This window comes from Peromyscus leucopus, chromosome 7, assembly GCF_004664715.2.
Source record: "Peromyscus leucopus breed LL Stock chromosome 7, UCI_PerLeu_2.1, whole genome shotgun sequence".
Lineage (NCBI taxonomy): Eukaryota > Metazoa > Chordata > Mammalia > Rodentia > Cricetidae > Peromyscus > Peromyscus leucopus.
In genome coordinates, this window is record NC_051069.1 from 64,874,506 (window position 1) to 64,900,580 (window position 26,075).

Below are 26,075 nucleotides of genomic sequence, written 5' to 3' on the forward strand. Positions count from 1 at the left end.
AGTCAAGACAGAAATTAAGAAAGCAATCAAAGATATTCTAGAATTGAATGAGAATAAAAACACAGTATACCCAAACCTATAGGACACAATGAAGGCCATTTTCAGAGACAAGTTCATAACACTAGATGCCTACATAAAAAAAAAAAAAAAATATTGAACAGATTGCATACTAGCAACTTAACAGCACACCTGAAAGCTCTAAAACAGAAGAAGAAATCACATCCAAAAGGAGTAGGTGGGAAGAAACAACCAAACTCTGCACTGAAATCAATAAAATACAAACAAACAAACAATACAAAGAATCAGTGAAACAAAGAGTTGGTTCTTTGAGACAATCAGTAAGATTGACAAACTCTTATGCAAATTAGCTATGAGGCAGAGAAAGAGTATCCAAATCAACAAATTCAGAAACAAAAAGGGGATCATAACAACAGATGCCAAGGAAATCCAGAGAATCATTAAGGACATACTTTAAAAACCTGTACTCCACCAAATTGGAAAATCTACAAGAAATGGATAACTTTCTTAATATATTCATTCCACTTACCAAAGTTAAATCAAACAGACCTATAACCCCTAGTGAAATAGAAACAGTCATTAAAATCCACCCCCCCAAAGTCCAAGGCCAGATGGTTTTAGCACAGAATTATACCAGACTTTCAAGGAAGAGTTAACACTAATACTACTCATATTCCACAAAATAGAAACAGAAGCAATATTGCCCAAATCATTTTACAAGGCATAGTTACATGGATACCAAAAGACCTAACCAAGAAAGCAAATTACATTCCAATTTCCCTTATGAACATAGATGTAAAAATTTTCAATAAAACACTTGCCAACAGAATCCAAGAACACATCAAAATAAAAAAATCATCTACTATGATCAAGTAGGCTTCCTCCCAGAGATGCAGGGATGGTTCAATATATCTGTAGAGCTACACAGAGGTTTCCTAGTGAGAACTTACTCAGGGTCTGATAATCTGAGCTTGCTTTACCCAGCAGGGCTGCATAAGGGGATGATTTGACCACAGCTGTGGTTACAGGTGTTTGGAAGGGTCTGCACTTGGCTGTGCAGTATGCTTTGATCTAGCAAGGGGGAGGTCTTTTGCCCCACCACTTGAAATTGTTATAAAAAGCCCTTTTGAAGAGACAGAAGGGGCCATTGGATTTTGATCCAGATCCTCCCAAAGCTATCCTATGTTTTTGTCTTTCTCTTCTCCACTATCTTTCTATCTAAAAGTTTCTTATCCCTCTGTCCTCATAGGATCTCTTTAAAAGGTGGGAGCTGGCCTCCCACATGAATCGATAAATGTAATCCATCTTATGTACAAACTGAAAGAAAAAGACCACATGATCATCTCATTACATGCAGAAAATGCTGTTGACAAATTCAACACCCCTTAACAATTAAAGTCTTGGAGCAATTAGGGATACAAGGGACGTACTTCAAGATAATAAAGGCAGTTTACAGCAAGGCCATGGCCAACATCAACTTAAATGGAGAGAAACTCAAACCAATTTTACTAAAATCAGGAAGAAAACAAGGTTGTCTGTCCACTATCTCCATACCTATTCAATAAGTCTTAGCTAGAAAAATAAGACTGCTGAAGAGAATCAAGGAGTTATAAATTGAAAAAGTCAAAGTATCATTATTTGCATATGATATGATAGTATGTACAAGTGAACTAAAAATAAGTGAACCAAAAATTTCCACCAGGAAATTCCTACACCCAAACACATTCAGCAAAGGAGCTGGATACAAATAAATTCATAAGAACTAGTAGTCTTGCTATATAGAAATGACAAATGGTCTGAGAAAGAAATCAGAGAAACAATACCTTTAGCAATAGCCTCAAATAATATAAAATATCTTAAGGTATCTATTACCAAGCAAACAAAAGTATGATAGAAACTTCAAGTCATTGAAGAAGATATCAGAAGATGGACAGATCTCCCATGCTCATGGATCAGAGGATTAATATAGTAAAAATGGCAATCCTACCAAAAGCAATCTACAGATTCAATACAATCCCCAGCAAAATTTCAACACAATTCTTCATAGATCTTGAAAGAACAATTTTCAGCTTCATAGAAACACAAAAGACCCAGGATAGCTAAAACATTCCTGAGTAATAAAAGAACTGCTGGAAATCCAGGACCATTCCAGATTTCAAGTTGTGCTATAAAACTATAGTAATAAAAACAGCACGGTATTGGCACAAAAACAGACATGTTGATCAGTGGAATTGAATTGAAGACCCATACATAAATCTACACACCTACAGATATCTGATTCTTAACAAAAAAGCCATAAATGCAAAATGGAAAAAAGACAGCATCTTCAACAAATGGTGCTGGCCAAGTTGTATGTCTTCATATAGAAAAATCCCAATACATCCATACTTATCACCCTGCACAAAACTCAACTCCAAATGGATCAAAGACTTCAATATATGGCCAGATACACTGAGCCTGAAAGAAGAAAAAGTTGGGAATAGCCTTGAACTCATTGGCACAGAAAAAGACTTTCTGAACAGAACACAGTGAGAATAGCACTAAGATCAACAATTAATAGAATAGGCACTAAGATCAACAATTATTCAATGGGACTTCATAAAACCAAGAAGCTTCTGCATGGCATGGGACACTGTTATTGGGACAAAACAGTAGGCTACAGAGTGGGAAAGGTTTTTCACCAACTCCACATCTGACAGAGGGCTAATATTAAAAAATATATAAAGAACTCAAAAAACTAGATAGCAAGAAAAACAAATAACTCAATTAATAATGGAGTACAGATCTAAACAGAGAATTTTCAGTAAAGGAAACTCAAATGGCTGAGAAAAACTTAAAGAAATGTTCACCATCCTCAGCCATCAGGGGAAATCAAAATTTCAGATTCATCTTACACCTGTCAGAATGACTAAAATCAACAACACAAGTGACAGCTCATGTTGGCAAGGATTCAGAGTAAAAGGGAAACACTCCTCTCTTGCAGGTGGGAGTGCAAACTCATACAACCACCATGGAAATCAATGTGGTGATTCCTCGGGAAGATGGGACCTTGATCTTCCTCAAGTCCAGCTATACCAATCTTGGGCATATACTCAAAGGATGATTCACCCTACCACAGAGACACTTGCTTAACCCTGTTTATTGCTACTCTATTTATAATAATCAGAAATTGGAAATAGCCTATGTCATCAATAGATGACTGGATAATAAAAAACATGGTTCATTTACACAATGTAATATTACTCAGCTGTTAAAAAGTGAACTTTTTAACTCATGAAATTCACAGGCCAATGGATGGAACTAGAAAAAATCATCTTGAGTGAAGTAACACAGACCTAAAAAGACAATTATGGTGTGTATTACAGTACCCATGGTTCTCGGGGTTTAGCTACTACATCCAGTGTGGGATATCTGAGGGAAAAAAAAAATCTATGTACACTATGTTCTTATGTCTGTAACTTTATTCCTCTAGGACAAAATTCTATCAATTCAGCTATAGCTCCACCAGGCATTCAAGGCAGGAGCAACTCTAGACATACCAGGCTCTATATCCATTTACTTTATTTCTCTGGGATGAAATCCTGTCTCCATAACTACAGTTCCATCCAGTTCCCTAGCTCATAGTCCTGCTAATGACTAAACTCCTTTGCTTCCAACCTCATCTTCGTCCTCTGTATCCTCTTTCTTCATCTCTGCTACTCTCTATTCCTGGCACTCAGAAAACTCTACTTGAGATCTGCTTACCCTCTATGGAACCTCTGTCATCCTCTCTTCTTTCTGCCTACACTGTTCTGTTTCTACAGAAAATGCCTGTCCTGAATATTTTCCCCTGGGCACGGAGGTTCTCTGCCTCCTCAGGAATGTTATTCTACCTCTCACCTAGATATGTAAAAACCTCTTTTGTTCTCAGTCAAATGCTCTGGAGAACCACTAGGCTTCCTCCAGGCGAGGATAGTCTGAGCTTCATTAGCACAATAAACAAATCTATGTGTCTCCCACCAGCTTGTCTCCTAAACTCAGCAGGGCAGTCCGTAACTTAGTAGGTTCAGGAGGCCTGGGGAGCTGAACTGTTTACCAACTGGTCTAGGCACTCAAGGATTTCTTTCATAGCAGAAGACAGCTGGAATATTTGTTGTGCCCAGATCGCGACCCCCAGAGAGACCACCAAAGACGAGCAAGCTAGAATGCAAAAGCAATACAAGCCTAGGCAGGGACTTTGTGCAATACATCCAACACAGTGGAGGCTGGAGGAAGTGCCCGCCTGTCTGCAAGCTCAGTTTTTAAAGGGAAAAATCACAAGGTTACATCATTTAGGGGTGCTAGTATAGGTACAATTCTGATTGGCTCGCTTCTAGGGGCTTTCTAGAAATCATGGCTTAATCTTACTTCTAAGGGAGCAGTTACCCGCCACCATTTCTCATTGGCTGCCCTCAGGTAGGGACATTTTTATGGTCAGGTACCCTGGAAACCAGGGATGGAACATTCTGTACTCTGGCAGTCATTACCTCGTGGCTACCTTGTGACTCTGTACTTTTACACTTCCTGGTTTCTGGAATCTGGACTGACTTGTTTCAGTAACTATTGGCCTATTCCTAGAAGGAGAAATCTTAGCTCTTAGTTTTTGGGTGAAAGCATTTTGGTCTTATTTCTAAGATGGCTCATTTTGGTCTCACATATTAAAGGCTGAATAACACCAAATATTCATAATAAATGGCTTTGCCTTTTGACAGACCCTTGGCGAGTCAAAGTTTAGCTTTAATACACAGCTGAATCTCTATGATACATTCTTGCAGCCTGCAAGAGGTATTTGCTAATATGTAAATGTGAGTTTTTACATCTTCTATAGGCATGCTACAATCCACATAACCACAGAGGTTATATATCAAGTAAGAGACTAAGAAGAGGAAAGGATTTCCTGAGGAAGTGGATAGAATGTATAGTTGTGAAGAGATATGGGTGGCTGGAATGGGAGGATTAAAAGGAGAGGGAGAGGGAAGAGAAGGGTTAGGAAGAGAAGTGAGCGATGGACAGCTAACACTAAGGGCCATTTGAAGGGTCATACAGATACCTACTACAGTAGAAGTTTCTTAAAATATATGCAACTATAAAAGAAATCAAAATAGAATTGCCAAATAACAGGGGAAACCAAGCCCCATCTGGACCTTTCTTGCCACCAAATTAAACCTCTAGTGCCACGAATTAGTTACAGCCAATTGGGTTGTTGACAAAGGGGTCCCATGGGAATCTCCAAACAACTCAGGCTACTGCCACTGCTTATCGATACCACTCCACAACCTGACAGTGAGGCCTTATTGCTGATGACACCTGCATATCTCACTACACATGGAGAAATAGAGCTGGTTACTAACTAGAGCCGTCAACCCCTACTGACTAGTGGTCATGGTACTGGAAGATACTCTGTACACTAGCAGAAGAGAAAGCGAAACACCAACCCAGCTCCCAAAACTGATCTACAATGGTGACCTATCTGCATAATATGCTGCTGCAATAGTGGCACAAAAGTTGTGGGAGTGACCAACCACTATTTGATTGGATTATGGGCCTAGTCCATGGGATAGAACCCATTCTTGACACTGCTCAGGTAGCCAAGAACCTGAGACTAGACAAGCTATGGACCTAGGGGAAAACCAAATCTGTTCTGCTAAAGCAGTGGTCCTCAACCTGTAGGTCTCTACCTCTTTGGCAAACCTCTATCCCCAAAAATATTTACATTATGATTCATACCATGAATAAAGTTACAATTATGAAGTAGCAACAAAAATAATTTTAGGGTTGGAGTTGTCACAACTTGAGGAACTGTATTAAAGGGTCACAGAATTAGGTAGGTTGAAAACTGTTGTGATAAAGGAATTTAACAATAAAATGACTCCTAATAACATTCTTTTATACTCATATTTCTGTGTCTTGCTCAGCCATCATTGAAGATACATCCCCCTGCAGCAAATGGGAACAAATACAGAAACTTGCTCCTAGACAATGTGCAGAAACTGAGACACCTTGGAACACTCCATCCTAAATGGGATATCTTCATCAAACACCTCCTCTACGAGCACGCACAGCACCTGGAGCATGCACAGGGCTTCTAAACCAGGTGGTGTCCCAGTGCTGAGATGGGAAATGGACACATGCTCCCATCCCTAATCAAGAAGCTATCTCTAATTGATAACTGATAGCAAAGGAAAAATTGGTTTTCTCCAAGAGACTCTCATTGGGTATACAAATCACACCTAAGGACAGGTCCCATGTCCAGCAATAGATGGCCAACACAAAATGAACTCTATGATATGATTGGAGATGTTTTGTTTCATCATGCTTTATTTGGGCCTTTTTTTTTTTTTTTTTTTTTTGGTCTTTTGTTTATCTATTATGATTTCCAATTTTGTGTTTTTAAAGGTTTTCTGTGAGTATACATGTATACCTACATGTGTATGTGTTTCTAGTGAGTTTTCTTTTTCTTCTGTTTGTTTTTCTTAAATTATGATTTGTTTGTATTTTTACTGGCCTGTTTATTTTCTAGGGAGAGAGAAAAAGGTGTGGAATTGGATTGGTGGGGAGTACCCGAGAGAAGTGAGGGAAAACCACGATCAGACTACCTGTATGTGGTTTTTCCTTTATAAGAATTGCCATGGTCATGGTATCTCTTCACAGCAAGAAAAACCCAAACTAAGACAGAAGTTGGTATCAGGATTGGGGTATGGCTGTGATAGTCCTGACCATGTTTTTGTTCGGAGGAATGTGGGCTTTGGGAATTTGAATTAGAAAAGCAGTTGAAAAAATGCTTTAAGTGGGCATAAATGGGCCTCCTAGTAAGAACATGGAAGACAGTGGTGTTGGGTGTGATTTGAACTATGGGGGCCTGGCTCAAGAGGTTTCAGAAGAAAAAATTTGTATGTAACCTAGCAACTGTTCTTGTGAAGGTCATTAGGCTGCTTTGGTGAAGAATGTGTCTGCTTTTTGCTCTTGTCCAAAAAATCTGCCTAAGGCTAAATTGAAGAGTTTTGGATTAATTTCATTTGTAGAGGAAATTTCACAACAGCCTAATGTGGACTGTCATGTGGTTATTAGTGGCCATTTTATAAAGATCTATAATGGAAAGGAGCAAGCAAAGAAAGTTACAAAATCAATGATTTGAGGAGAAAGGGGCACAGCAAGTGGGATGAAGCTAAATCCTGTGTTCAAGGACATAAACTGATTAAAGAAAAGTGGGATGTTAAATGGAATAAAGGGAATGGTGACCTCAGGGCAAGACTCCACTCAGCTAAGCTTCCAACTTGTAAAAAAGAATTAAAGAACAGATTGGGTCCATGTGTGGTGGTACAGGCCTTTAATCCTAGTACTCAGGAGACAGAGGCATGCAGATCCAAGTTCAAAGCCAGCCTCAAAGCCAGCCGGGGCCAGAGCAAGTTCAAGGACAGCCAAGTTTAGGCAGTAAAGGAAAACCATGGAAAACAGAAAGCTGGTGAAGATGTAGTTGAATGAGGGGGCCCTGTTCCATCCCCAGCAAGCAGCAGAACTTGGCAGCTTTGGTCACATGGTTCTGACTTTATACTCCAAGGATACAAGAAAAGGATTATGTACTCTCCCTCCTCAACAAAGGAAAGCTGCTAAGGTCAGGCATGTGGCAGGGATGTCACTGAATGGAAGCCCAGAGAAGCCATTGTATGAAGCTGCAAAGGCAAAGCCTGCAGTGCCTTGAAGACCCCAAGATGTTGGAGATGCCAGAACCATGGGATATCTGCTGAGGACAGCTGCTAATAGAGAATGGAAAAAGCCCAAGAGAAAGATGTGTGTTGCAGTCAACAAAGCTAAGATGAATTGGAGATCTGAAGAGGACTTTGACATCAGACATGGAGATGCAGAGTTTAGAATTTATTTGCCCAGCTGGTTTTTGGTCTTTGGTCCAGTATTTCCTTACTATGCTCCTTTTCCTACATTTTGGAATGGCAATGTATATTTTGTGCCATTATATATTGGAAGTATGTGATCTGCTTTTTTATTTAGATTTTACAAGGGATTGCAGTTAAAAGAGTACATGAGTCTCAGAAGAGACTGAACTTTTAAACATTGAGGCTGTTATAGACTATGGAGACTTTTGAAGTTTAACTGAATGAATTCTTTGCATTATGTTATGGCTACAACCTTATTGGGACAAGGGAGTGCATGTGGTGGTTTGAATAGGAATGGTCCCCATAGATTCATGTTTGAATGCTTGGCCCCAAGGCACTATTAGCTGTGGCCTTGTTGGAGGAAGTGTGTAACTGTGGGAGCAGATTTTGAGGTTTCATATGCTCAAGTTATGCCCAGTATGGGGCAGGCTCCTGCTTCCTGTGGATCAAGATGTAAAACTCTCAGCTCCCTCTCCCACACCATGTTTGCCTACATGCTGCCATGCTTTCTCACCATGACGGTAATGGAATAAGCCGCTGAAATTGTAAGCCTGCACCAATTACATAAGAATTGCTGTGGTCATGGTGTCTCTTCAGAGCAATAGGAATTCATACTAAGACACTGTATGAAAAATTAAATTTCAATTAAAGTAAGGGGCAGAGGATAGGTATAAATATTTGGTATGTAGTTCAAAGTCTAGGTTATGTTCCTAACCCACTCCCAATACAGTTTCTGCCCATGTTGAATCTGTACCCTTAAAGGATAAACTTTCAGACAGGCAAATTTACTTTTAAGGTAGAAGCTTTTAATAGAATTATAAAAAAATAACACTATTTCAAAATCAGGATAAGTAACCATGGGTATATTTTCCCTCTAGCCATTCTTAAATTAACAAGGAACAAATATGGAATCAAGGTAGTGTTGTCAACAGAAGTACTGTATTAAAGCTATCATCCCTAGAAAACAGAAAACACAAAGTGAACTCGTGCAGCCATTTCCAACTTCATTGTGCATCAGAAAGCACTTTACTGTGATAAACCACCATTAGGACACTGTAGGCAAATCATCAGTCAAAGCTAGCCCTTTGCTTTCAGAATTCTAAAGTTTAGTCATCCTGAAGGGGGAAAGACAAAAAAATACACCGCTGTATAAAGAACAGCCACTTACTTACTGCAGGATTTCTCTGAACTTCAGATTCTGAAGCAAGAAGTTATCCTTTCATAGACTCTTGTAGAGATTAAGTTAAGCAAGTGCTTTCCCTAACCATAACACAAAGCTACTTCTATCATTTCAACACCATTGTTACTTATGCAGAGGACGTTTCCCCCATCTCTCAGTCTCAAATGACTATTCTTCACTTCAGAAATCAATCAACAATTCATTGGGTTCAACATCATTGACTACTGTCACCATTTTGGCACTGGTACCATTTTTACTATCTTCTGACATTTTCTTACATTAACAATTTAATACATGATTGAAATGGTAAGTTCTGTATTCAAACTAAGACAACAGATTTAAAGAAGGGGGAACTAAAGCTTCCTAATTGTGTGTTCATTCTTGAAGGCGACTGCCTTTAAAAGTGATTCATTTTATACAATCTCCGATAGTTCCAGGATTGCTTCTAAGTCTCAGTCTACTGATAAACAACACCATGGGAATAAAGTACCTACAATCTCCACCATTCCCTATTTTCAATATACTACACAGTAATGTCTCACAGCTAAAATGCTTTTGGCCATTTAAATATCTGCCCACATAAATATCTGAAGTTTTAATATTCTAGAACTGTAAAAGATAGCTACAGAGGTGTACAGTTAGGCCAGGGTTAGGTATCTCAAACTTGGCACTACTGATACTTTGGGCTGGGTAATTCTTTCCTGTGAAGAGGAGAGCCAGGCATCACATGGTGTTTAGCAGAGCCTATAGCCTCTACTGGTAAGAGGGCAGTAGCAGCTCACACCTATATCTTTTTTGAACACCAAAAACCATCTCCACACAATCCAAAATGTCTTCTGGATGCCCAAACTCCACTTGAGAATCACCAGATGAGAATTTTATTGTAGACATTATTGTATTAAATAATTTGGGGTGCACAAATAAGACAGGACTCTATGCAGTATCACTAATGTGAAAGTCTAGCAGATCGTCTGCTATCTGTTTATGGTGGGCAGAGCGTTTATATAATACACTACTGAACCACATGGCTACCTATGTGTTACTATCTTTTCTCCTACCCAAAACACTGACATTAGACAGGGGTGGTGATGGGGTAGCTAATCCACCAACCACTTTTACATCAACTGATGGGGAAAAGCTACAGTTCATAAACCTTTGCTATGAAAAGGATGGAGAACAGTCAAGGCAAATGCCCTTCTTTCTGAATCCGCAGTCTCTCCTTCTCTACCTGCAAGCGCTCCTTTTCAATCTGCAGCTTCTCAGATTCGAACTTCAAAAACTGCAGCCGATCTTTCTCCAACTGCAGGCGCTCTCGCTCAAGTTTCAACTTCTCTGCTTCTATGTCCTGTGGCTGCAGGGTGGACTTCTCCCCCTGGCCAAGTTCATTCTCCAGAGCGGGTTTCTCGGTGCTGACCAGCTGCAGCCTCCACTTCTCCCGCTCCATCTGCAGCCGCTCCTTCTCCAGTTGCAGGCGCTCATGCTCCAGGTCCAGGTGGCGCAGCCGTTCCTTCTCTATCTGCAGTCGCTCCTTTTCCACCTGCAGCCTTTCTGCCTCAATATCCAGTCGGCGCTTCTCCAGCTCCAGTTTCTGTTTTTCTATGTTCATGAGCAGATGGGGCTCATCATATGTGGGTCTGGACGGTGTGGAATTGAGGGTGAAGAACTCATCTATATGAGGGAAGTCAGGGAGCTCACTTTCCCTCCTGGAATCTGGTATGACAGACGACAACATTTCTTCTTCCTCCTCAATCTCAAACTGAGAGAAAAGGAAAAAAAAGCTAATTTAGTATTTGTTTTCATTTCTGTCACTGTCAGTTTGCTCCATTATTAGCTTTTAATGATTATTTCATTTATTATGTATTTGTGAGTAAGTATGTCTGAGTGCAGGTGAATGTAGGCCATAGCACATTTATGGAGTTCAGAGGACAATGTTTTTTCCAGACTTGGCACTTGCCTTCTACCATGTTGAAGCAGGATTTTTCTTGTTTACTGTGAGGCAAACTCCAGGCTAGCAGACTGGAAGCTTCAGGTCTATTCTCCTGTCTCTGCCATATGGGTTACAGATACATGCCACAGCATTCAACATTAGTGGGTGTTCCACGGATGTCAGGCTTGGGCCATTTACCCAGTAAACCATCTCCCCACCCCTGCCTCATCTGACAACTTTCTATGCTTTAATTTTTATTAAAATTACTTAATCTGAACTCTTAAGATTATTTAAATGAATTACCTGATGTCACTAATATATATGTATCACTGAGGTAATTACATTTAGGTGAAAACATAGGCATTAAGGGCACTAGGAAAAAACAGAATGATTGTTATCTACTGTCTGTGAGCTTGAAGATCTGGGCGCTTCCTCAGCATGTGTGGGTATCTGAAAAAGAAAATATGCCTCATTGGTGAATACTTACTTCTGGGCTTTGTGGGTCCCTTTCTTCTTCTTCTACTTTGACCTCTGTTAGGGATCCACCTGCATCCCGGAAATCTGCCACATTCTGCCAGTCAAAATTTGCATCATTTCGGAATGCAATTTTTTCATCTATCTCTTCAGTGAGAGAGTCATCTAAATCAGATGTGGGCAGAGGAAACCCAGAACCAACCAGCTTCATGTTGGCCTTCATTCTCTTCCTTTTCATGAGTGCACGCCAGTCGAGGTACCGTCTCTTCACCTCAGTCCCTGTCCTCTGTTCTCCTTCCCCTACAGCGTTTACACACTGTGCGATCTCCTCCCAGGCCATTCGCTTCATCACGTTTATTGTTGTGTTGAGCTGCTTGGAAAAAATGACTTCTTTCCTTTTGGTAATTTCTTTCAAAAGGGTCTGAGTCTCCTGAACACTAAAATTGCTTTTCCTTTTCCTTTTCAATTGCTTCATTTTTAAAACTTCAGTGCAGGTTTTAATGGCAAGAAGAGCTGTGCAAAGTCTGTGAAGAGTGTGTTATAAAGAACGAGGTCCAAGGACAACCCCTTGTTAGTTCTTAATTCAAATCACTGAGTTTCTATTCATCCAGTCATGGAGGTGGTCTAGATACCTGAAGGACAAAGGTAAAAGAAAAAAAAAAGCCATTAACCTATAACTGCCACAGTTGTCTAAATACAGCTCCAAACTCCTGGCTCACTACCATGTCTCAAATAAACTCTGAATTTGATTCTGCCTCAGTTTACCTGAACATACCTCTTAACTATCACAATGTGGGCTCATTTATGTGAAAATATTTCTGCAGGAATTCACAATGCAAAGCGTATCCCCTACTGAAGCAAAAATATAGCAAATATACAAGGCTAAACTGAATCAGGAAATATGCAAGTCTACTCCTGTTTGAGCTCTCTCTTACAGAGTTACAAGTAAACACTAATTCCACATTTTAAAAATTTAACAACAAAGCATTTTATTAGCATTTATAAACTTTTATTTGGTATTTTTTTTAGCTCCAAGGATCTCTATTCAACCAACTGTGTATATTTAATAATATCACCAAAAGTATGCCCACCACATCCTTTAGTTTGCACCCATTCGTGTGGAACATTTATCTTCCAAACAGACAGTTTCTGAAGAAATAGAGGCCAGAGAGAACCAAATGTTCTAAAGAGCAGAAATGAACTTCCAAAATCCCTATCAGTTTCACAAATACACAGAAAAAGAAGCAAGTTTTCAAAACCAAAAAAGGACTATAAGCAAACTTTTTCTAAAATACAATGAAGATATTTAATGATAAATTGAAGCCCAGTGATTCAGAATGTATAATCAATTCCAGCAAGCTAGTAGTATCCTCACAGTCAAATGCAAACCTTTTTGTGAAAGAAATTTAAGAAAAAAGTATTTATAATTAGAATACTGTTGAAAGACAATGTGTGCTGTAGTCATGAGCACAGATTCTGGAGTCAGACTCGCTGGGCCAGATCACTACATCTGAGACAGGCATGGGACTGCAACACTGACTTCTGTGGTAGGAAGTTTTTCTGTGTCCCACCTGGTCCTGTAACACACAGAGGCTTATATTAATTAAAACTGCTTGGCCATTAGCAAAGGCCTACCACTGACTAGCTCCTACTCTTAAACTCAGCCCATTTATGTTAATTTTTATGTTGCCACATGTTCCATGGCTTTACCTGTGTGCCATTATACGCTGCTCCCTGGATGGCAGGCTGGCGTCTCCTGACTCATCCTTCCTCTTCCCAGAATTCTCCTGGTCTATTTATCTCACCTATACTTCCTGACAAAAGTGTTATCCCACAGCAGACTTCAGACTCAAGATATCAGCAGGAAGAGTCTGAATTCCAGGCTTGGATACATAGTGAGGCTTTTTCTCAAAATAAAAAAGCTGAATATGTAGTTCAATGGCAGAGCACTTTCCCAGCATGTGCAAAGCCCAAGGCCCTGGGCTCTACCTTGAGTATTGGAGGAAAAAAATGAAGAGAGGGAGATAAGGACAGAAGGAGAGGGAGTGAAAGTGAATCCTAGACCTGAGACTGCCTGGTTTAAATCACTTAACCTCTCTCTATATGCTTTCACTTGAAAAGTGCTTAAATGTTGCTTAGCAGAGATACAGCCAAGAATATACAATTTAAAATATACAGACTAGACCTGCATACAATAAACAATGGGAATTTTTTGCTGCTATATCAAAGAAAACTTAAAACAATTTTGGCAAAAGGACAGCAGATCATAGTAACGCTGGTATTGTTTTTGGTTTGAGCAACAGGTATGTAGGTGTGTTTAACTCAAGTGTTAAATACACATGTCTTCAACTACACTTGCTGAGATACCATGGTGGGAGCTAGAAACTAGTCAAAATGACAGTATTTATTGCACAGCACTGAAAACTATAGTACTGGAAACCTACTGATTAGGACTAAAGTGTACATGCAGCTAGTCCACTAGAACAAAAAAACTATCATTATTTCAGTATGTATCAAATAATTTCTAATAAGAATTTTTAATTGGATACTTTAACATCTAATATAAATATGCTTAGGGCACATTTTAGAAAACTTATAATTAAAGTATTTTCTTTTCTTTTACTGAGACAGTGTCTCACATAGCCCAGCCAGCCTCAAACTAACTATATGGGCTGGAGAGATGACTCAGCCGTTAAAGGCTAGGCTCACAACCAAACTAACTATACAGCTGAGGTTGATTTTGAGCTTCGGATCATTCTGCCTTCACTTCCGAGGATTTGGGGTTACATACATGTTTTAGGAGTGCACGAAATCAAACCCAGGGCCTCATATATGATTCTGAAGTCCTCTATCAAGTGATCTACATTCTCAGACACAGGACATTCATCTACTATGAAAAATCCTGCAACAAATTGATTGATATGTCATTAAACCAACCTCACTCTACTACTTAGTATGCTTTCCACAGGATACTTGAAGGGATGAGTGATGTCAATATTTTGCTTTTTTTCTTCTGGCACTTATCCCACTAGCTCACCTGCTCCAAAGACAGTGTTTCCAATACATTGTACTCTATCTAACAAATAGGAGGTTAAAAAAAGTACAAAATTAAAAGTGATGAGGAGATGGGAAAGGAGAAATAAATTAAGGAAAAAGGCAGGAAAATGAAGGTTCTGTGGGCACACAAAGCACATTATCTATAATAAAAATATGACTTGAGATAACACAGTCACAACGCGTGGCCTGGCAGAGTGAAGACCAAGCCACATCATCTGGGGAAAGTGGCTCTGCAGCAAATAGGCTCCACTGTCCTGAGGTAGATTCTGACAGTAAGAAAGTCATCGGATACACTTTCTAAGGTAGAACCAGAAATCAGACAGCCTTACAAAAAATGAATGAGAACTGAAATGATGCTAAACATGTACAATGCTGTTAGGGTAAGTGTTCCCAGACCACTTAGCAGCATTTTTTGGGGGGTAGGGGGAAGGAGGGACCACACACAAAAATATTCACCAATAGTGAACACTGAGCCACATGCAATAATTGTCATATTTGCATGCAGATATTTCTTAAAGCACTATGATACTAATGTGAATGCAAAGAGAGTAAGGGCCAGCAAGATGACCCAGTGGGTAAAGCACTTGCTGCACAAATATGACAGGAGTTTGATCCCTGAAACCTGAGTCATGGCAGCAAGAGCTGACTTCTGGCCCACTCCACCCCTCATGCATACATTAACAAATAAAAATTTAAGAACAAAGCAGAAAAAGAAATGTGTGTGTCCATGTGTGCACACTCCAAGGCTCAATTGTGAGTATGTATCAACACAAAAATTTCTCCAAACTCCATTGCTAGTCCTAAGACTAATAGAGACGGCATTTCTGCTTTAGCCATGAAACTGTTCTTGAGTCCACAGCCTATTTTATTTCACCATAAGGTGATTAAAATGGTATCAGAAATCAAGTTATGAAGGATTTGTTTATTACACAAAACTACATTTTCTAAGTCTATAGTTCTTGGAGCACACCTTTGTATCCTGAAATGCTCAAACAGTACTGTCCAATATGAATATAAGGAGATCCACATGTAGTTTAAAATTTCCCAGTAGTGGTATCAAAGTGAAAAACTGAGGTGTAATTTTTTTTAGCAAATTATATGTAAACCTATATATTCAATAGTCACTATAAATGTCATCAACATAAAAATTACAATAAAATTATTTGTTTTCTTCACTCAGTACTTAGAATAAAGTTGTCATCATCACCACCATCATTAACATTATTATTTTGGCCAGTGTCTTGCTTTGTATTAGCCCAGGCTAGCCAAGAACAGGCAGTTCTCAGGTCTCAGTTTCTTGTACACTAAATACTGGGATTACAAGCATGGGCCATCGTGACTAGTTTCCAGTGTACATTCTAAAGTTACACGGCATCTTACTTTGTACTTGCTGCTTTTCACAAACTGAACAGTGCCTGGAGGCTAATATATGGGGCATCGATAAAAAGCTTATTATACCAGCCACTCAGGAGACTGAAGAAGCAAGACCATTTAAGCCCAGGCGTTCAAAGCCAGCCCAGGCAACAGAATAAATCCCCATCTCGAGCCCAACAAACAAACAAAAAAGGATGTAGAGAAATCGAGGCACGCAGGTACAGCAGATGCTAAGCAACTCCCTTTCAGAGAGCATTAAGAAAGAAAGGCCTCTTTTGTTACAAAGGGCTTCCTGAACAGAAAAAGTCAGTTTACTTTAGGGGGAAACAATGCATAACAGAATGATACAGACAATATTAAGAGATCATGTCTGTTTTTTTTTTTTTTTTTTTTTTTTTTTTTTTTTTTTTTGGTTTTTTGAGACAGGGTTTCTCTGTGTAGCTTTGGAGCCTGTCTTGGAACTTGCTCTGTAGACCATGCTGGCCTCGAACTCACAGAGATCCACCTGGCTCTGCCTCCTGAGTATTGGGATTAAAGGTGTGCGCCACCACCACCCAGCTTCATGTCTACTTTTTTAAAATTTATTTATTTATTTATTTATTTATTTATTTACTTATTTATTTATTATGTATACAGTGCACATATCCCTGCAGGCCAGAAGAGGGCACCAGATCTCACTACAGATGGTTGTGAGCCACCATGTGGTTGCTGGGAATTGAACTCCGGACCTTTGGAAGAGCAAGCAGTGCTCTTAACCTCTAAGCCATTTCTCCAGCCCCCAGTCTACTTTTTAAGAACCAACTCAGAGACTTATTTGCTGGAAATTCATCAAATGCAAGCTAAGCTAATTCAGATTTAAGAATAGACAGCTCTCTTTTGAGAATCACACTTTTATAAGGAGAATGTATTTAGATAACTATCCCTACCTCTATTAGAATTCTGATTAGATTAGAAGTTAGGTTGGAATATCATTCATCAAAAATGAACTGCTTAAAACCCTGCCAAAGGCGGCCTTCTACAGCACTACAGAGTTAGCTGACCCTACCCCTGTCTTCCTTTCTTCCTGTTACAGGTCCCTGCTTGTAAACCATTATTTCTCAATTGCACCCTCCAGCAAATGTGTGTGCACATGTGCACACAAGCACAGCACCATTCACTATGAGATTGCTCTAAATCCTACAACAGCTCAGCAATGCACACTAAATGTGTTTAGTTTTTAACCATCTCAGAAAACAAGTAAAAGTGAATTACATTATTTTTATATGAATAAATTATCTCAAATTAGTATTATCTATACCCAGTGCTGGGAATTGAGCCTAGGGTCCCACATGTGTAAAAGACAAGTTCTCCACCACTGAATTATAACCCTACTCTGAACCCAGAAACATAGTTTATATTTGGGACCTCCCTTTGGACTAATCATATTTTTGTGCTCAATAGCAACATGTGGCTATATGCTGTTGTACTGAGCAGCACAGTTCCTGCTGTCACAGCCCCTGTCTTAGCACTGTCACCCAACACCATGGTGTCTGCCCTTCTGCCTCGCCAATCAAACTCCTCCCCAGTTCATGTCTCCAGTTCAGAAAGCCTTCACACTGAAGTCTGTGTGCGTGCGTGCGTGCGTGCGTGCGTGCGTGCGTGCGTGCCTGTGTCTGTGTACATGTGCACCCACACTTGGAGAGTTGAATGTTGAATATCCTCTTCCATCACTCTCCACCTTATTTTCTGAGACAGGTGAGTGTTAGGAACAGAATTCAAGTCCTCATGCTTGTACAGGAAGCACATTACTGAGTGAGCCAATTCCCTAGGGCCCTGATGTCCTTGATATGTACTTATACTACCAGTCTGTATTATAATTATTTTGTTACAGGTATGAAAAAAAATCAGATGAATCTATTACTCCGCTATCAAGTAGCTTATAACATAGTAAAACAGAGGCATAAAGAAAGGTACATGAAGCTGGGCGGTGGTGGTACACGCCTTTAATCCCATCACTTGGGAAGCAGAAACAGGAGGATGTCTGTGAGTTCAAGATCAGCCAAGTCTACAGGGCGAGTTCCAAGACAGTCTCCAAAGCTACAGAGAAATTCTGTCTCAATAAATAAATAAATAAACAAACAAACAAACAAACAAACAAATAGTTTGCCAATTCTATCACTTACTAGCCCTTTGGTCTCAAGCAAATGAGCCTCTCAAACATGTTTACTAGTTGATAAATGAGACTAGGATAATATTCATGGCATTTAAAGATTAAAAGAGATAATCCAATTAACCTTATAATGACAAAGACACAGCAATCTCACCACAAGTATCAGCTACCATTGTTATCTCTTAGTTCAGAAATGGACATGATTACTATTTTTTTAATGGATGATTAACCCTAATACATGGGGAATATTAGAATACTAAGAAACTATAGCAAGCGCCCCACTCAGAAATCTCTGATAAGATCCAAAAGATTTTGAGAGGGAATTAGCAATTTGAGTCATATACAATGAAACACTTAATGAGGGCCAGAAATCAAAGGAGACATGCCTGGAATTAAAGCGAGAACACTGGTCTGAGGCCACTCTTTAAAGATACTCTTTAATGCTGGCTCAGTAGGAAACTACACTTGACTGAAAAATTGTATTGAAATAGAAAAAAGTAACTGTAAAAGGTCAGTTTGTTTTTTCAATTCAAGGAACTTTCCTTCTTTATGGAGGCACTGTTACTGAAGTAATATATACAATATTAAAGTCATCAATAAAATGATTACCATTAACAGAATCTTATATAGTATCCACCCTAAGATTTTGCTGCTCTTAAAAATCCAAGATCGATTTACTTTTTACTAACTGGACTAGATTTTTGGGGTTTTTTTTTGTTTTTGTTTTTTTTGTTTTTGTTTTTGTTTTTGAGACAAGGTTAACAACCCTGGATGTCCTGAAGCTCACTTTTGTAGCCCAGGTTGGCCTCAAACTCACACCTGTCTCTGCCTCCCGAGTGCTGGGATTAAAACTGTGTGCAACCACGCCCAGCTGCCTGGACTGTTCTAACGGCACTGCTGAATGGCATAAACAGCAGCCCTGTAACTTACCAGAATCCCCGTGTTCTAAAACCCCCAGTGTTGTTGCCAACTGCATACGGCACAGCCTCCTTCCCCGTCCCCCACCAAACAGTTCTTATGTCTATACTTGGAGTTTACAGTTGGCATCTCTGTTTCCAACTGAGCTATGCTAAGCTAATGATAAAATACACTTCCCTGCATTTTTAATCACAATGGACTTGATATTAGAACCTGTGATGCTATTTTTGGTTGTCAACTTGACTATATCTGGAATTAACTAAAACCCAAAAATGGAGGGCACACCTGTAAGAGATTTTTGCTTAATTTGAAGTAGGAAGATTCACTTCCAATCAGGATTTTGAGTTGAGAAGACACACCTTTAATCCACATCCTTGGAGGTGGGAAAACACACCAATATTCTAGACCACACCTTCTGCTGGAAGCCTATGTAAGGACACAGAAGTAGGAAGCTTTGCTCTTTGCCTCCTTATTCTCACCTCTTTACAGGCATTAGAGCCTACTTCTTCCAGATTCTGGTGTGTTCTGAAGACATCCACTGAGACATCCAGTCCACCCACTGAGACTGAGCAACTACTAGATTATAGGACTTTAATAATCCATTCATAGCTAGCCACTGTTTGATTAGTGAGACTGCAGCCTGTAAGTCAGTCTAATAAATCCCCTTTCTATATATATATAGATAGAGATTTGTTCTATAAGTTGTTACTCTAGAATACCCTGACTAATACAGAATCTGTCTTAGATTTCTGGTTAGTCTTGGCTTAATCCAGGGAAAACTTTTACCTGAAGCCTTGACATTACTAAGTGCAAGGCATCAGTACAGCCTGACATAAAATTTGTTGGCTGTGTTTACAAAAACACAAAAGCTATTTTGTTAATGTGTCTGTCTGTCTTTCCCATTCTTTGCATTACGGTACTGCGTCTGGGAGGTGTGGCTTTCTGTCACCCACTCCCAGGTAAGTTCCTCAAAAAGCATTCACGGTGTCAGGAATATCACTTATATAAAACATATAAGTAAGTCATTTCTGATGTTTTCATCCTGTTCTTTACACCAAGGAACTTGACAGTCATAACCTCTAAATCTCAGACCCCAATGTCCAGATCACATACTTTCATCCCACAATCATTCTTTCCTGTTCAGAAACAGAAATGTGCAGTGCACTCACACAACCACCACCGACTACGGTAAATTATAACTGGACATCCGTTACCCCCAAGGACTAGCAATTAAGATGATCTTCCTAGGTTGTGCCTAACACAGAACTAACAGATCTGAGAAAAACAGACAGTAAAATCTAGGTGAAAGAAAAAAGAGAAATACAAGAAAGGAATAGAAAGATTAAATTCACTAAGCAGTTAAGAAGGAAACCATTCCTGAGCTACGAACTACCCTCCACCCCTAACCCATCTCAATCGCGTTTCAAGAGTGACTTCCCTTTCCCCAATATTCTTACAGGAAAACTACTTTTCTTTTTCTAAAACTTGAGGTGGTAAACACAACTGGTTTACTTAAGGGTCTCCCTCTAGAAAATACTACAGTGGGAGCTGCGGCCGAGGCCCCTGGGAAGATGCGATCTCGGAGCCGGGAGTGCAGCTGGGGGTAGGATTAGCATCTGACTCAGGACGCTGATGCGTCCGTGCAACTTGGAGGGATAGTCTTGCTCTCTGAATAGTGAGTGATAGCCCCGTCTAGGTACCCATCACTTCTGCAGAGGCCAAGAGCTCCTTCCCCTCCTCCCAGGTCAGGTGACCGCCGCGCGTGGGACTTATCTCCCCAGCTTCATGATCCTGTGCTTTGCAAAGCCAAGGCCAGAGTCCACAAAGGGGACGCCACACAGGGACCCACCCCTGCGAGGTCTCCTCTGGTCCCTCAAGTTCCCCGGTCCCCGTTGCTTGCCTGCTCCCCCAACACGCACCTGCGACCCCGGCGGCACCATCACAGGATCGCCCCCTGAGGGTGCTGGAAAAGAGAGGCTTCATGGAGTCCCCGCCCATCAACTTCTGCCTGCCTTTATTGGCTGAGATGGCTGCTGCTCACAGGTTGCGGCTAATCCATTGGTCCAGAGGGATTGCCACTCTGCCTGAGAGCCCGCCTCAGGCCAGGTCTCACAATGGGAATCGAGTCCCAAACCGGTTCCGGGTTAGTGCCCTGGACACCGCCCCGCAGCGATTCGCCTCCTGCTCAGCGCTCACTCTCTGTCACGTGACCTTGTCAATCAAGCGTGCTTTAGCAAAGGGTTGGTCCCTAGCGATAAGGTTTGCCTCGCCGCTCGCCTGATTGGGGCACTGGTGGCTCCGGCTCCAAACTCTACTCTTGTCCTTGACCTTCAACCTTTACAACGGCAATGCAAAATGTCGACGCTTGGGTCATCTCAGTCGGGCCCTCGGCCAGCATCCTCTCTTACTCACCTAGCTGCTACCTCTGTTGACCTCAACCTCTGACAGTGTCCCTGCCTTCTTAAATCTAAGAATCTCCGCTTAATCTTGATCTCAAGAGTTGGCTTGTGGAAGGTTTCTTCAATGTTTTCTGTATTCTCAGCCCCCTTATTATTCCTTTAGAGCCCGGGGCTGCTGTCTTCATTGGCATTGTTACCTGGCTTCCCACTGCTTGGGTTCAGGCATTCTCAGTTCTCCCCGAATAATACCAATACCCATCCTCCCATAGCCCAGTTTTGAAGTTAGAGTCAAATTGAGATGCTTACAGTTTCTGGGCAAATCTCCTTAATTTTAGGATGAAGTGCAAAGCCTTAGAAGGTTTTCAAAAATCCCAATCCTGCTTTTCTCTCAGGCTCACTAACATGATTTCCCTTTTACTTACCCAGTTCTTTACTGCTCTAGCTCCTGGACTCCTCAGTGCCTTGGGGACTGCCTTTGCCTTGATGTGTTTCCACCCAGGAAGGCTTTTCCAAGCTTTCTAATGCTCAGAATTAATTTTGGAAATTACTTTCTAAAATAAGCCTTCCTTTCCATTATCTTCTCTGCTGTTTCAATTTATCCCTCCAATAAAGGTTTACTAGATAAAAACAATTTCAGTATGACATTCCATGTTTTTATTTGCTGACTCTGACAACCCTGCTCAACTGAGATCCAATGGCAACTTGTATTTTTGCCCCTACAGCTTTTTCTTTGTGTAGCAAAACATCTAGCATATAATAGGCATTTAAAAAAATGTAAATGCATGATAAAATATTGTGTATGTGTAAGGAACATGTAAGATCTAGGGTGAATAACCCTGGTCAGGAGTGATAAGTAAAAGAATGACGTAAATAAACCACAAATGGAAATGATAAACTATGTGTGGAAGTAGAGATAAGACTAGAAACCCAGCCAGAAAAGAATATAAAGGATGAAGCCTCAGACCCGACCAACAGAGATCATCAGACCCTCAAGTGGGACGACTCTGCTCTGCCACAGACATGAGATTCTGTCCTCAGCACAGATGAGGTTGACCACAGGAAGGCTGAGATCCAGAGGAACAGACGTGGCCGGACCTGCACGCCCAGAGAGGTATTCCTACTTTGACTTGGAAGACAAGATAAATATTGCTTGTAATCTTACTGTGTGAATAAATGAGTGTTATACCAAGTCCTCCCTCGTAATGAATCCTTAATGGTTATTTCTAAGAGAATACTTCCATAAATTAGGAAGTAGTAATGAAATATGTTCTTTGAACTTTAATGATCAATTTAAAGATTTTACTTATGGCTGTCTTTTAAAAAATCATATTTATTATTTTGCCTAAGTAGAACAAAATTGACTTTTGCTCTTTTGGGAGAATACTGACACTTTGACTTTTGACATTTTTGCAAGAGTCCCTTATGTAGAGCAAGCTGTCCTGGATGGAACTTTACAATCCCCCTGCCTCAGCACTACCATAAACACCTGGTCAAAAACTTCTGTAGAGTAGGAATAAAAGTCCCCATCCCAAAATTTACCCTAGTCAGTGATCCATCACTATTTAGCAAGTCAGCAAATGCTAGATTTTCCCAGATATCCATTGCTTTCCTGTACCTCTTTACCAATGTCCATGGAAGTTGTGGAAATATGACATCTGTGAGCTAAGTTACTATTTGTATTTTACCCAAGTTCTTTGTTTGTAAGCAGTAGAAAAGGCTGTGATCAACACATAATACAGATGTCAGCAAGGTCTTTGTTTAACTATAGAAGCAATGTGCTGAAATTTTTTTTCTGTAGAAATATAGCAGAGACACAGAAAAAAGTGGAGAGAAAAGCACTATGATTCAGTAATAAAGAAAAGGTATTAATTTTTATTTATCCCCTCAAGCACCTGAACATGTCTTTCTACTGCTTGACACATTGTGTGTGTGTGTGTGTGTGTGTGTGTGTGTGTGTGTGTGTGTGTGGCTTTTTATTTGGGGCCGCCAACCAGCTCCTAAATCATGACATGGAAACTTACCACTTATGAATGCTCAGCCTTAGCTTATGCTGTTTCTAGCTAACTTCTTTTTCTTTTTTCTCTTTAACTTAAATTAACCTATTTCTCTTCATCTATGTTTTGCCTCAGGGCTTTTTAGCTCGATTTCTTTATGTCCTACTCTGTGTCTGCTGGCTGGCAGCTGCCTGGCTGGCCCTAGGTGTCTCCCTCTCTTTCTCCCTCATTCTCTCTTCTTCCTCTCATTCCTCTCAAGTCTAGATTTCTCCTATTTATTCTCTCTGTCCACCAGTCTCACCTATCCTTCTCCTGCCTAGTTATTTGCTGTTCAGCTTTTTATTAGACTAATCAGGTACCTTAGGCAGTCAAGGTGGAATGGCAACACATCTTTACATGATTAAACAGATGCAACATAAACAAATGCAACACATATCTACATCGTAAACAAAGGCAGCAGAGCCAGGCAGTGGTGGGTGAAGAACTTTAATCCTAGTACTCAGGAGGCAAAGGCAGGTGGATCTCTGTGAGTTCAAGGTCACCCTCGTCAACAGCGTGAGTTCCAAGACAGCCAGGGCTACACACAGAAACCAAAAAAAAAAAAAAAAGGCAGCAGAAACAAATGTAACAACACCTTCACATACTTAAAATAATACTCTTCAGCATAAACAAATGTAACACATCATTTTTGCCTAGTTAAAATAATATTCCACAATGTGTGTGTGTGTGTGTGTGTGTGTGTGTGTGTGTGTGTGTGTGTTATAGTCAGGTCCCTTCCATATTTATATTGTGAAACTGCTGCAGGCCACAGGAATATAACATAAGAACTCAGCTGGTTATGGCAAAGTCACTACCTGGAGGGATCAAGGATTTCCTCCAGAGGAAGCCAAATTCCAAGGAGTTTTTGGTGTTACTTGGCTTGTTATATATCAGCTGTCTTCTGTTATGAAAATCATGTGTGCCTTCATAGTTTACCAATTGACTTTTCCCTAAGAAGGGCTAACAGTGTGGACTGATCACTCTGTGGACATACACATTCAAGGTATTTAGAGAACAGCCTCAGGAAAGGCTTTCTCTGGAATCAGATATCTCCCTTGGCCACTCTCAAGGACTCTCAGTAATAACAGTCCAAATGCAAGTCTCCTGATTTAAGATAAATTCCACAAGGAGACAGTGCCTAGGTCAGGTGGACGCTTTACACAATTTAGCTCGGACCCTCCTTTCTTACAGCCTTACTAACTTTATAGACCTCTAACTCCTTACCTAACAATTTCTAGGAATATTTAGGTAACCTTCTGCACTGACAGCTATTCTCAGCCAGAACCCCAGTTCAAGCCTCCTTGTAATTATCATCATTGGCAGCATCCAGCCAGGACCATCCCCGGATGGAGGAAAGTACCTTAGCAGAGATACCTCTGTATTCTCTAAGAACAGACTTAACCATCCAGGCTACCTGTTTGAGAAGGCCTGGCGGATATGCCAATTAAGCTTTACTTCCTGCTTTCCCAAACCTTACCTCTAGTTCCAGATCTCCCTTTAACTATCACCAAAGGCATCTAGCTGTACACTGTAGTAGGAATCTTAAAAGTTCTTATTAATAAATTCAATCCCGAGGCGAGTTATTGGGGTCCATGCTGGTAGATCAGAGAGACAGAACAAACCACAGCTATCTCACCTCGCCGGATCCTCAGCTGGTCTTGTCTCCTCAGACTGGAGGCCTCTGAATCCTCATCCGGAATGGGTCTCAGCTGAATTACTGCTCAAAAGCCTGAATGCTTAACCAGCCAAAATCTTAACCAGCCAAATGCTTAACCAGGCCAAAATCTTCTAGTTTCTCGTCCTCACGCCTTATATATATCTTTCTGTTTTCTACCACCACTCCCTGGGATTAAAGGCTGGCTTTCTGGGATTAAAGGCGTGTCACCATGCTTGGCTATTTCCAATGTGGCCTTGAACTCACAGAGATCCAGAGGAATTTCTATCTCTGGAATGCTAGGATTAAAGGTGTGAGTGCCACCATTTTCTAGCCTTTGTATCTAGTGGCTGTCTGTTCTCTGACCCCCAGATAAATTTATTAGGGTACACAATATTTTGGGGAACACAATACCACCACAGTACACAGGTTGCCTAGCGACTGAGCACACTTTCCCCCACCCTGTAGAAAAATGGCAGATAGCTTAGACAGATATGAGCCACAGGAAAAAAGAAGACAGTTTTATTTTCTCCCAATGACCTAGCAACTTATAGATTCTTAATATTTTTCTACCAATCACATTTAAGATTATAGTTGAGCACATAAGAGCCCTCTTCTTAGATATTGCCTGAATTTAGCCTTTAGTTAATTAATTCATTTCCCCATTGGTCACTTCCTTTTGGGGTTGCAAATGATAATTACCAGTTATTGCTTCCCTATGTGATTCTTATCACCCCTCCGTTTGACCCTGGAAGCCTGGCTTTGCACTGCCAAAGGATTACTCCTTGTAAGTGTATATATACCAGAACGTCCAGGGCATGGAGATGGAGAAGAGAAAAGAAAATGGAAGAACTAGACAGATAAGAACTTGAGAGGAACAAACTGAGAAGGGAAAGAACTAGATTGAAGGGCTAGAAGAGAATTCTAGAGGAATGAGATGGAAGATGAGGAAGAGCCAGATGGGAAAGTACTGGCTGAGTAAGAC

The 26,075-nt window shown here is 40.4% G+C and overlaps 1 protein-coding gene across 1 annotated transcript; it reads right to left on the reverse strand.

Moving 5' to 3' along the window:
- Window positions 1-8,709: 8,709 nt before the first annotated feature.
- On the reverse strand, window positions 8,710-21,106 carry Msantd4 (Myb/SANT DNA binding domain containing 4 with coiled-coils). The gene is made up of 3 exons (XM_028893024.2): window positions 20,924-21,106; window positions 11,520-12,138; window positions 8,710-10,861 (listed from the first exon to the last, which is right to left on the reverse strand). The coding sequence occupies exons 2-3, from the start codon at window positions 11,979-11,981 to the stop codon at window positions 10,286-10,288; spliced, it is 1,038 nt and encodes a 345-aa protein (XP_028748857.1). The 5' UTR covers window positions 11,982-12,138; window positions 20,924-21,106; the 3' UTR covers window positions 8,710-10,285.
- Window positions 21,107-26,075: the final 4,969 nt, after the last annotated feature.